Below are 13,508 nucleotides of genomic sequence, written 5' to 3'. Positions count from 1 at the left end.
AGTGGGGAGCCGGCTTCCCCCTCTCTTTCTGCCTGCCACTCTGCCTACTTGTGATCTCTGTCAAATAAATAAACAAAATATTTTTTAAAAAAGGGAAAAGAAAAAGTATTTAAAGTATATAAAAAGTATGTAATCCATGTGAATTTCTCAAGTTTACCTCAGAAAAATTACTATTATTATTACTAATCAAAATTATAATTGAATACTTACTATATTTAGAAGCTGTGCTGGGATCTTTAGATTCACTTTTAATATAATTTTAATAATATTTATGTGATGCATTATTATATATGTAGACTGCATGTATTGTAAAGTTTGCACTAAGTATCATTATATATGATTGTGTTATATGTATAGATGAGGATATTGAAGCTAAGGCAAATTAAGTGACTTGACCAAGATAATTTTACAAATAAGTGTTTGAGAAGTGATCAGATTTATGAAGAATTCCCAGACATTGACAAACAACTTAATACACCTTTCCATCAAATACAAATCATGTGATTATGTGATCATATTATTGTTCCTAGAATGAATCTTAAGAGGACTCAGAATACATTGGAAGGAGTAATGGAAAACATTTGGAAGAGCTGCATTTGTGATTTGATGGATTCTTTCTGGACATATATGGGCAGATACTAGCAAATATACAAAATCATGAAGATTATATAAACTTAGATAAAATTAATTGAGATTTTTAAAACTTTTTCTGTATCCACCTTAATGTTCTTATTTCCTTGCACTATCAACTTTTCACATTTTCTTTTGTTTTAAAGAGTTTTCAAGCAAGGTTGAGTTTGATGTGAAATTACTATGATATGTAGGTTTCATTGTATGTGTTTTTTAATATAGGAAATACAGAAGAAAAAAGAAAAGGTGAAAATTTAGAAAAGAAATTTAAAAAACTTAGAAAATAAATAAAAATAAGAACTGATGAAATTGGGATCAGAGGAAATTGATCATTATAAAGTTAGGGCCTTTGAAAACTTCCTTTCTTTGATTTGTTTGATCAAAACTACTTGTTAGAGGAAAAAAAATAATCTAACAGAGTCCCATCTATTCAAAATCCATGAAATATACAAAAGCACTTTGTGATTAACTTTTATAAAGAAGTTCTTGGTTCTTTGAGTTTTAAATGTGAGACTGGGAAGAGAATAGATCTGGGATAGTCCATCAAATCAAGGTTGTAGGAATTATCAAGGGGGTACAGTAGGGATGGTAAGGTACCATTCTGTGATAGGATGATTAATATAAAGGAAACACAAAATGAAAAGCAATGATAAGACTCAACAGATTTGAGTCTCCAGTGAATCCAGAGTTTATAAAACTGGGGACAGGAAAATATATTCAATTGAAAAATTATGGGGAAGTAAGTTTATTATGCAGATAGTATTTATTTATTTATTTAGAGCAGATACAATTTAATAGGAACTGTTGCAAGATAAATGTTACTTTTGTAGTACAACTAAAGCTTTCAATTCTGGTATTGGTTTCTAGATGAAGTTGATCAATAAATGGTTACCATTCTAGCAGTCAGTTGCAGTCCTTTCGTGTATTGCTTATTATACTTATGACACCGGGAAAATATTTTTAAAGGCTTGGGAGGTAACATAGAATGAAAAGATACATTAATTAAGACTCTAAACCCTAGTCATTGTACTGAGCCTTAAGTACTGTGAAGCAGCAGAAAATAACCAAAACATATACCGTACTCCAGTAGAATATGGTTACATATAAGCAGGGGTGAGTTTATTGATATATAATTAGAAGAGGTATTTTACCCTATGTATGTAGTAATGGAGAGCAGTATAAATACCCTGTTGGTGCTGCTACAAATCAGGTCTCTAATACCTCATGTAAACATTTAGAAGGCAGAAAAAAAAAGGCTCTGGACTATGGATGACTTAAGAAATGAAATCTTCTTTCATTTTATCTGGACTTGTGGGCTATTGAATCTGCTGTACCTGCCCTGTGGAATTTCCTTCTTCATTCTTAATACTCTCTATAGGTAGTAAAACCCCCTTCATAAATTCCACTGGACTAGGACTAAGATATAGCTTTTCCTGGTCTATATTAACTCTTGGAAATGCTGTGCACTCTACAAGAACTGTGAATATGAAGATTCCGTAGTACTCAGCCTATCAAAGAGTACCTTGAGGGTTCTGCTTTATGATGCCTTAAGGCAAAGAGGGATCATTCATTTGCCTCTCAAGTAGCATTTGATCAGCTGCCTTTGAGCCATCAAGATGCCTTCGTCTTCCCATCCAGCAGCTATTTTGTCTCACATGATAGCTGTAAACAATGTACCTCCTCCCCAGCTTCGAAGTTTACCAAGTGAGTGAGGAATATGTCAAGGGTTTGTTATTGTTTTTAGTGGTATTTACCCCAGATGTAAGAAACAGGACCCTTGTGAATTGGTAGAGAGAGGAAGGGGAATCCTTTTGATAGAGTAGTGAGATGGAAAAAACATAGATGGGCAAATCCTGCTTTGTCCTCCTGATGTCGTTTCAATTCTCTAGATTTCAAATATTTTACTTTGTAAAGTGAGGATCTTTATGAACTTTCAGAACTTCAAGTAAGAAATACTTTTAAAGAGAAAAGGAAACAAAGGCTTATAAAGATCCTATGGCTCAGGATTGATCAAACCCCTTGTTTCTGGGAGGTCTTCTAGTGCCTACCCAATCAGTCTTACTGCCTTGCCCTTTGTGAGCTAATGAATACTTAATTTTCACTAGGAGAATTCTCATTAAAATTTTCAAGGACAAAAAAGGGGGAGATAATGCCTGTTACTCTTCCTCTGAAATTTATTCCTATTCCATTTTATTTTTATTTTGTAGTATTTGATTTATAATATCATAGGAATTACAGAGTTAAATATTTTGAAGTTTATACAATTGACAGTATTTTCGTACTTTTATATAGTCAGTCTATACCTGGAACATTTTTCTCAAGACTTCTTGTCATAACTGTCAAATTTACAGATCTATTATTTGATCACCAATATTCTAATAATATGGAAGAGTCCAGTGATATTTGAGACTTTAAAAAAGTCTTCTGAGTAACAAAGATAATAATCTTGATTTTTTTCAACTTCCATAAAACATTTACTTTGTGTTTTAAATATTTATTGGGTAATTTGTTGTATGATTTGGAAAAGCTAACCTGTCTATTCTTTTATCTTCCTATGATCGTTAACTCTTTCAAATCATTTTTTTTAAATTAATGAGCATAGTTCCCAGGGGAAAGGGTGCCAGAGGCAGCAGTTGACATGTTTTTGAAGGGGTATACTTACGTCTTGAACAGTTTTAGACAAAGTCCTTATGTTAAATCAAACCAATTCTTATATATGCTACTTTTATGTTTTTATTATTACTGTGAAAAAATTCTTGAATGTAGTCAAAGTTTTGTATTTCTAGGTGAATTGAAATAAATATTAAATGTAATTTTGCCAAAACCCGCAGCTTCTACTGGACAGGTTTTATTTGTGCAAAAGAAAAAAAAGTCATCCTAAGACAATTTCTATAGCAGCCTAGGAAGCACCGTAGCTGGGAGTTAAAAGATCAAATTCATTTATCATCAATGGGATGAAATATGTGCCACCCTCTCTAGTGTCTCCCAAGGACACTTAACTTGTATGAAGTGATAAAAAGATGAAAAATCAGCAGCAATTCAGATCTCAGAACAGAATAGAGTATAACGGAAAACAGTGGAGTTCCCAGTTTTGCGTTTAGAGGTTCTTACTTGATGTTCTATGTCTGTGACTTCTCTTTGGAGACGTGTCCTGCTTGCTTAGTAACTGTGTCTTTGTGCTAACTCTAGCAAATTGACAATTTCCCTTAGCAAACTCTGTCTCTGCTGAAACAATGATCTCATGAAAGCACATGTGAGGATGCTTTCAATCGATAATATGACTGAATCTGAATTATAAAGAAGATATAAATGGGAATGATTCAAAATGCAATGGGCATAAATAGGAAGGTTCAGTTAAGGACCTTAAAAAAATTCAGCTAAAATTGTCTCCATTTGCAGATGACATGATTTTATATATAGAAAACCCTAAAGACTCAACCAAAAAACTGTTAGAACTAATCAAGGAATTCAGTAAAGTTGCAGGATACAAAATTAACATATAAAAATCGGCATTTCTATACATTAACAATGAATTTTCTGAAAAAGAAAGAAATCAATCTCATTTAAATAGCATCAAAAGCAATAAAATACTTAGGAATAAATTTAAACAAGGCAGCGAAAGATCACCTCTGAAAATCACAAGATACTGACAAAAGAAATCAAAGAAGACATAAATAAATTGAAAGTTATCTTGTGTTTATGGAATGGAAAAACTAATATTGTTAAAATGTCAAAATTTATCTGTGGATTTGATGTAATCCCTATTAAGATTCCAGTGGCGTTTGTTACAGAAATAGAAAAAACATTCCTAAAAAATTCCTAAAAGACTCCAAACAAAAAATATTTTGAGAGAGAAGAACAAAGCAGGAGGCATCACACTTCCTGATTTTAAATTATACTACAAGGCTATAGTCATTAAGACAGTTAGTGCCGGTATAAAAACAAATAGACCAATGGAACAGAATTGAGAGTTCAGAAGTAAACCTAAGCACAAGCAGTCAACTAGAATTTGACAATGCAGCCAAGAATACCCAATTGAGAAGACAGTCTCTTTAGTAAATCATACTGGGAAAACTGGATATTCAAAAATAAGAGAATAAAACTTGGCCACTATCTAACATTCACAAATATTAACTCAAAATGTATTAAAGACTGAAATATAAGACCTGAAACCATAAAGCTCCTAGAAGAAAACATAGAAGAACTCTTGCCATGGGTCTTGGTAATGCTTTATTAGATATGACACCTAAACACAAGGAATAAAATAAAATTTTAAAAAGTGAGACTATGTCAAATTAAACAGGTTCTACATTGCAGAAGAAACCACCAACAAAGTGAAAAAAACAACCTACACAATGGTTAAAGATATTTGCAAACTATATATCTGATAAGGGATTAATATTTAGAATATATAAAGAACTCATACAACTCAGTAGCAAAAAAATATATAATTCAAAATAATTCAAAAAAATAATTAAAAAATTCAAAAATGCCCCCAAATGGGCAAAGAATCTAATTAGACATTCTTTACAGAAAATATACAAAAGGCTAACAGATACTTGGAAAGATGCTCATAATCCCTAGTCATAAGGGAAATGCAAATTAAACTTCAATATCACATTTTAGAATGGTCATTATCAAAAAGACAAGAGATAACAAATGCTGGTATGGATGTGGAGAAAAGGGAACCCCTGTGCACTCTTGGTGGGATTGTAAATTGGTATAGCTACTATGGAAAACAGTATGGAGTATAGAACTACCATATGATCCAGCAATTTCACTTTTGGAATTTCCAAAGGTAATGAAAACATTAACTCAAAAAGTTGCATCCTTATGTTCATAGAAACGTTGTTTATAATAGGCAATGCATGGAAACACCTAAGTGTTCATTGATGCATGAATGGATAAAGAAGTTGTGGTATGTATACACAATTGAATATCATTTAGCCATAAAAAAACAAACAAACAAGGAAATCCATTTGCAACAAATGGATGGACCCTGAAGGCATTATGCTGAATGAAATAAGTGAGACAAAGACAATTATTTTATGATCTCACTTACATGTAGAATCTTAAAAAAAGAGATCAGATTTGTGGTTACCAGAGGTGGGGGGTGGAGTGGGAGTAGGAGAAATTGGAGAAGCATCATCAAAAGGTACAAACTTCTGGTGGTAAGATAAATACGCACTAAGGATACGATGTATAATATGATGGCTATAGTTAACACTGCTGTATGACAGAGAAGTTGTTAAGAGAGTAGATCATAAGAGTTCTCATCACAAGGATGATTTTTTATTTTCTTTTTATATCTATATGAGATAATGGATGTTAGCCATACCTATTATAATCATTTCACAGTATATGTAAATCAAACAATATGCTGTACACCTTAAACTTATACAGTGATATATGTCAATTATTTCTCATTAACCTGGAAAAAAATCCAGCCATTATATATATCCTTGCTTGTTTTGGGTGAGGTTAGTTAGGTTATCTTTAGTGTCTTCCCTATCTATAAATTTTGTGTGTGAATATTTGAGGGCTTTTTATAGGCAGTGTGTAAGCATTATTCATGTTTTATTGTTTCATTTATTTCTCACAAGATACTTATGAGGTCTGTAGTAAGCAAAATAATGGTCCCCAATGATACGCATATCTTAATCCTCAGAACCTGTGAATAAACTATGCTACATGGCTAGAGAAACTAAGGTTGTGGATGGCTGCTCATCAACTGACCTTGAAATGGGAGAAGATTCTGGATTTTGCAGTGGGCCCACTGTAATCAAAGGGTCCTTTATAAAGGGGAGAGAGAGGCACATGACTTACAGTCAGTGAGATTCAGAGTGAAAAAGGCTCAACTAGCCATTTTGACTTTGAAGATGGAAGGGGGACATGGGCCACAAAATTAGGGCAGCCTCTACAGGCAAGACAAGGCAAAGAAATAGTCTCTCCTGGAGCTTCCAGCAGAAATGCAGCCCTGCTGACAACTTGATTTCAGCATAGTGAGATTTGTTTCAGACTTCTGACTTTCAGAGCTGTAAGATCATACATTTGTGTTTTAAGCTGATACATTTATAGTAATTTGTTTCACCAGTAATACAAAATTAACATATGGTCCATTTTACAATTAAGGGTAGTGAGGCTTGGGTTTCATAACAAGGTTTACACAGTTGTCAAGTGGTAGAGAATTTTCAAAGTATCATTCATAAGAATTTTCTCAAAAAACACCAGTCAGTAGCAGTATAGTTTTCTCCTACCCAGCACCCTGAAATCCCCTCCACATTTTACAAGTTGAATGATATAAATGCATTTGTTGCATTTTGCCATTTTGACCATTGAGACACTCTTAATTTAAGGGAAAGAACATATAACATGCATCTTTAAACACCCCTCCAATACTGTCTCATTAACTCTGAAATCAGATTCACTGGCACTCCCAGTAGTGAAGCTTGAATCCCTTATACAGTTTTTCTCCTTAAAACTCTCCAGTCTTCTTCTATAGTCTTTTTGTGTCTCAGGATTGTTCAGAGCTTGCTAACCCAGAAGGAGTTGGTTGTTCTCAAAAGCAAAAAGTCATGCCACTTTTTATTCTGAATGAGAATTGTTATAAAACCTTACAGTTAGCAAAATCTACAGTAGTTTTACCACCTGGGTGAAATAGCATCTGAGTCTAGATACGCACATGACCTGTTATTATTAGCTGATATTCTGAAGAGACAAAGGGAAGAAAAATATCTAATTTTTAAAAAAAAATAGAAGGCAGGGAGCTGTCCTTTAGCTTATGACTGGAGAAAACGCCTTCCACACTTATCATTAGGAGTTTGTTCTAGTTGGCTACCTTTGTTTGGGTTGATATGCTATGCTATTTTTTTCATGCTTAATAGGCTTATCCTTCTGAAAAGGATAAGTTGAAATATACACTTTACATTTTAAGTACTGGTTTATCTGGGAGAAAGAATTTCTGTGCTTTAACAAAAGGGTTTTTTTTGTTTGTTTGTGTTTGTTCCAATAACAAAAAAATTGTTTCAGGTTCCCAAGATATTTGTAAGTACATCTTGCTTTTTCCAGCATAGGAAACATAGAAGGAAAAAAATGGCATTCAAGAGAAGACCAGAGATAACATCAAGGAATTTAGAAACAAGATAGTACTCCTAACTGAATGTTTTCCTTGCCTTTTTTTTTTTTAATGATGTACATTTACAGAAAACCTGAAAAAACTGTGTCATCATTCCTAACACTTCAAGGACATTTCCTGTAATTTGAGAGACTTTCAGTTTTTTAGTAGCTAAAGATGAAAGGAGTTTCAAGATATATATTTATCTAGAATAGTAACTATTGCTCCATTTTAAAGTTTTAAACCACTCAAATCCTAGGAGTGCAAGTAAGAAAAAGGGTAGCCTGTCAGTGGAGAAGAGAGAAACAGACTTGTGTACCATACAAGAAAACAAGGTTGAAAAACAGAGGTAAAAGATGAGAATGAATGTTCCAAGAAGGAATAAAAGATGGAAAAGGTGTTTGTCTCTGTGTTTATATAATCAATAATAGTCCCTGTGGGAAATGCCACTTGATTATTTTGGGAAAGAAGTATCAGAAAATTATTTTCTCAACTTTATTTTTCATTGTAAAGGTCACTTTTTTTTAAATCCAAAAGTAGAAAAGAAGAATGTTTTATTTAAAAAAAAACACAAGCATTTATTATTTTTTCTTTACTACTCACAACTATTTCAATGTACTTGTACTTTTTTGTCAGAAAATCTCGAGTGACATTTAGAAGTTAAGTAATGGCAACTTAAACTTGAGCTCAAATCGTTTCTGGGTGTTCAGATAGGAAACCCTGCAGTAAGCTACGTGCATTGCAAATAAGATCTCTCCACTAGTAGTCACACTAGGTCACGCCTCTTGTTTCAGGCTATTGCTCTGTTCTAAGCAGTCTATCTCAGAAAACCTTTTGCATTAGTCCTCTGTTCCTTCAGCCACCTGGACTGGATATTCCTTACCTTTGACTGGACTGATCTCTGGACTTCCTTCCAAAGTATATTATGGACCAGATTCCTTTTTTTTTTTTTTTTAATATGACGATTTACAAGGGAATTTGATCATGTTGACTGTCCACTTGAAAGCTGTCAAGGTTTTACTGTCTTCCAAAACTTAGATTACAATCCATTTTCTTCAACCTGGCATTTAAAATTTGCATGCTTTGGCTAAAATCTGTCTCTCATGTTCTAGACTTTACAGTTCTGTTGGTAGAACTCTCCACTATAGCTAAAACTCTTTGACTGATGTTCTTTAAACCCATCTGCAGTCCTGCTCAGGGGGATAGGAGGGCTTTCTAAGTTCAAAGCAACATTCAGATGACCATTTACCCTCAGAAATAACTATCATGAAAAAATATTTTTTCTTGAAATTTTCCATGCATATTCAGGTATGTAAATATATATGCACAAATGTGTGTATATTTTTTATATGAAAATATATTTTATATTTTCAATATATATGGTAGGGCATTTTTATTACTCTATATTGTACCTTTATTTTTCACTTAATAATATTATGTTTTATGAAGGCCTTTTCATACCCATGTGTAGATATGTACCTTATTCATTTTTGAAGAATATTATATTATATTATATTATATTATATTATATTATATTATATTTCATTGTTTGAACATACCAAAATACTACTAATGGATGTGCTATTTAATCTATTGTGACTCATGTTAAAACCCACCCTTCTATATATTCTGCTTTGTGATGCTGAGGCTGGGGCTCCGCAAACCAGTTTTTCCCAGAAATCCAGCTGGCTTCCCATTAGGATCTGTCGATAGCAGGTGTTAGAGGGAGATTGGAAGTCAGGAGCAAAGATAAAGAAAGTGTTTATGCTTTTGTTTTCTATTTCTGGTTTGCTTCCTTGTGTCTCTCCAGCAGTGTCTTTTTCACCCAAGCAGTGGCTGTTCGTTCCAGCAGCAGCACTTAATTCCATTTGCAGTTTTCCCAGTGTTCCCAGAAATAGCTTCATTGTACCCCCTCAACAATTCAACTCCAGCTGCTGATGCTCTGTCCTCAGAGGTCCGAATCTCAGCTTCTTTAGGACCACTGCTCTCCACTTCTAAGTTTTAGTAATATCTGACTAACACTTCTTTGTATCTTTTTTTTTTTTTTGCCATTGAAATTACTGGTGTGGTTTCAGTCTCCTAATAGCTAGATCCTTACTAATTCAGTGGGAATTTGTTTCTAGTTAGTTTTGATGTTAAAATTAAATAAACATTTTGAACTATGTTCTTTTTTTGCTAAGCAAGTGTATTAACAGAACTGCTAGGCCAAAGGATATGTGCATTTTAAATTTTGATAACCATTTACAAATTGTCTTCCAAAGAGGTTGCGCTAATTTCTACTCCCACCATCAGTATATGCAAGTTTCTATTTTACAATATTTATACTAATATCATGCATTATAAAACAAACATTTTGCTAATAAGTTGGTTGGAAATAGTTTTAATTGCTCTGTAAGTTTGTATTTCTTTAAGAAAGAGGATTAGAATCTTCTCATATATTTGTGGTCATGTGTATTTATGAGAACAGCCTATTTATATGTCCCTTATCCATTCAATGAATTTTATTTTTCCCTTTATATGAAAGAAATCTTCATGTATAAAAGAAATTAGCCCTTTGGCATATACTTTATAGGAATTTTTCTCAGTTCGCATTTTTTTTCATGTTTATGATTTTTATGTCATATATTTTAGATTGTGTAATTTTTGTCCTATGTTATTGATTCTTGCTTAGAATGCCATTCTTCATGCGAAGATTTAAAAATATTTCTTCCATGTTTTCTTTTATTATATAGTTTTATTTTTAATATTAAGCTTGTTAAATATTTGTTGCATCTGGAATTTATTTTTGAATAATTTACTTTAGAATAGTGATGGATGGCTGCAACTTAATATTTTTTCCAAATGACCAGTCAACTGTTTTAACACTATTTGTTGAGTAATCTATCTTTTTCCTACTAATTTGAAATGCCAGTTTTTATTGAATGCTAAATTTTCATATGCATTCTGGATCTATTTCTGGAAACTGTTATTTACTTTTCCACTTATCTCTTTTCTGTTTATGCATTTGTGTTGAATTGTTATAATTTTTGAAGCATTATGTTGTATTTCAGTATCTGGTAAGATTAACCTTTACTGATTACTCTTTTATAAAAGACTTTTTCAGGCTTTTCTTCTAAGTTTATGTTTCAGTATGACCTTTAGAAATAACTGGGCTTTTTAAAATAAATAAACGTGGGTGTGTTAGTTGGAAATGTGTTAAACTTAAAAGGTTCATTTATGGAAAATTGATGTCTTTATGATATTGAATATTCCCACTCAAGAACTTGTACTTTTGTAATATTCAACCTTCCTATTTCCAATTTTTGCACATGTCCTTTTATGCCACAGTAAAATTTATTTTTGGACATATTATCTTTTTTCTTATTATGAATGATAACTTTTTCTCATATTTTCTAACTATAGAAGTCATAGATACTAAATTTTTGAAAATAAATTTTAAATAGTTTGAAACTACAATCTTACAGAAATCTTTTAAGTTTAATGTAAAGAAACTTATTTTTTCAGAGCCATTTGATACTCCATTTTCCTTAAATATTTTAGTATGTATTTCTTAAAAACAAGGAAATACTCTTATCACATAATCAGAACACATCCATCAAAATAAAAAAAATTAACATAGATACAGTTACTGTAATCTAATTCCTAGACTCCTCCTATTTGAATTTAGCCAATTGTTCTGATAATGATTTTTATAGTAAAAAAATCCAATTCAAAATCTTGTGTTGCATTTCATTTTCTTGTCTAGACTGAAATAGTTTCTCCCTTTTCCTTGGCTTTCATGACCTTAATGCTGGGAGATTACAAACAAGGTATTTAGGAAAATATACTTCAGCTTGGTTTCTCTGATCTTTCCTCATGATTAGCATATCTTTGGCAGAACTGTCAGAGAAGTGATTCTAGGTTCTTTTTCCATCTTATCAGGTGACATGTGATCTCATTAATCAGTTGATTAAGGTGATTATATGGAGAACTCTCTGCAGTGAACTTACCTTTCCCTTTTGTAATTAAGTATTTTGTGAAGAGGTATTTTGAAAGTATAGAAATACTAAATTTTCATAAAATATTAAATAAATAAATGTAAAATTATGATTTCCTAATTTGTTCATAGGATTTTAAAGATTTTATTTATTTATTTGAGAGAGAGAGCACAAGCAGGGAAGAGACAGAGGCAAAGCAGACTCCCTGCTGAGTAGGGAGCCTGACATGGGGCTTGATCCCAGGACCCCAGGATCATGACCTGAGCTGAAGGTAGACACTTAACCAACCCACCCACCCTATTCCAAGCATTTTAATGAGTTATCATTATATATTTTGATGCCCAGATTGTTCAGTCTGAGCACTGGAAATACCTTCATATTGGTGTAGCCATTTTCTTGCTTTCTGGCACAGTAAGATTTTTTAGGCTCATCTTGTGCTTTCCCCATCTGAGCCCTAGAACCAGCTCTCTTGAGTTTACTTTTCTACAGTTTTTCCTGCTTTATAAGCCCATTAATTTTTGCTTTTCTGTTTTCTCCCTTGAATTTCTCTTGTTTTAACTTTCTTTTCCTAACTTTTTGACTCAAAATGCTTAATTCTTTTTGTTTTATTTTTCTCTCTTTTCTCGTAATACAAATATTTTGGGGAATACATTTTCTATAAAGAAAGACTAATTATATTCTGTAGGTTCATGAAAATACTCACTATTTTTACCTTCTTGATGTTTTATAGTTTCAGGTGTGATATACTCCTTAAGAATAAATTTGATATATGTTTAATATAGCTTGTTAATTATGTAATTTATATTTCTATCCCCAGTGATTTAATTACTTGATTTGTAGGTAAGAAGGAAAGAAGGTTACTGTGGAGGTTATCCTGTCTCCATTTATTCCTGAAATTTTTGCTTTATGAATTTTAAGGCCATACAGTTTGGAACAAAAAAATATTTAATAGATTCCATACCTAAACCTGTACTTCTTGAGTTATCGACTTTAGACAATGAACACTCACAGCCTAATATAAAATGAGAAAAATTTCCCTCTTCACAGCATGATTTGATTAGTAAGAATATTATTGTCTAAGTCTTTGACTAGTTGCATTCCTACATTCAAATAGTATTATTAAGGTCCCATTATTTTAAAATATTCTTTAAACTTTAAATATTAATTATTTACCATGTGAAGGTATCTGTACAAATATATTTTATGCTTTCACTTCTCTGCTGAAACTTCCAAGTTGTTACTCATTACTATTTATACCCTTTTTATTAGCATCTATGAAGAATTTGTTATTTGTGTTAAGGCTTACAGAATTTACCTACCTTTTACTATATGGTGTCCGTACTATTTAACCTTCAGTTGTATGTTTATCAAATTGTATTTTTTAAAGAGATTTTATGGTACTTTATATTTGCTGAGGTCTTATATTTGTTTATTACCTTTATAGTTATTGGAGAATAAAACTCATAATATATCCCTTCACCCCCATTTGTCTTACTATTAGCCAAGACTTTCCTATAGAGAAGACTAAGACCACACTGACTTTTGGCTGGGTGCTAATAAAATAATTGTTTATCTTCAAATCATAGTAACATTTAATTATTCACCCAGTCCAGAATATCTGGTCTCTTTGTAAATCATGTATTATGCTTTCTCTTTCCCTTTCTGGATCATGGTATTAAATTCTTCATATTCAAGTCTTTGTATGAGAAAAGTGTTCTTAGGCGTTTGAGCACTTTTTCGCTATCCCATTATTTCTGTTTCTTATTCAGGAAAAGTTTTCATATGTA

At 32.2% G+C, this 13,508-nt stretch overlaps 1 protein-coding gene across 1 annotated transcript in view; it reads left to right on the top strand.

The window, feature by feature from the left end:
- The first annotated feature begins 2,212 nt into the window (after positions 1-2,212).
- Positions 2,213-13,508, top strand: part of CNBD1 (cyclic nucleotide binding domain containing 1) — a 472,936-nt gene continuing 461,640 nt past the window's right edge. The window contains exon 1 of the mRNA XM_047728365.1: positions 2,213-2,334. Coding sequence (XP_047584321.1) covers positions 2,247-2,334 — 88 coding nt within the window. The 5' untranslated portion in view covers positions 2,213-2,246. The remainder of the gene's footprint in view (positions 2,335-13,508) is intronic.

This window comes from Lutra lutra, chromosome 4 (assembly GCF_902655055.1).
Source record: "Lutra lutra chromosome 4, mLutLut1.2, whole genome shotgun sequence".
Classification (NCBI taxonomy): Eukaryota; Metazoa; Chordata; class Mammalia; order Carnivora; family Mustelidae; genus Lutra; species Lutra lutra.
The sequence above is the reverse complement of the archived record's forward strand: the minus strand, read 5'-3'. Positions and strand labels throughout refer to the sequence as shown.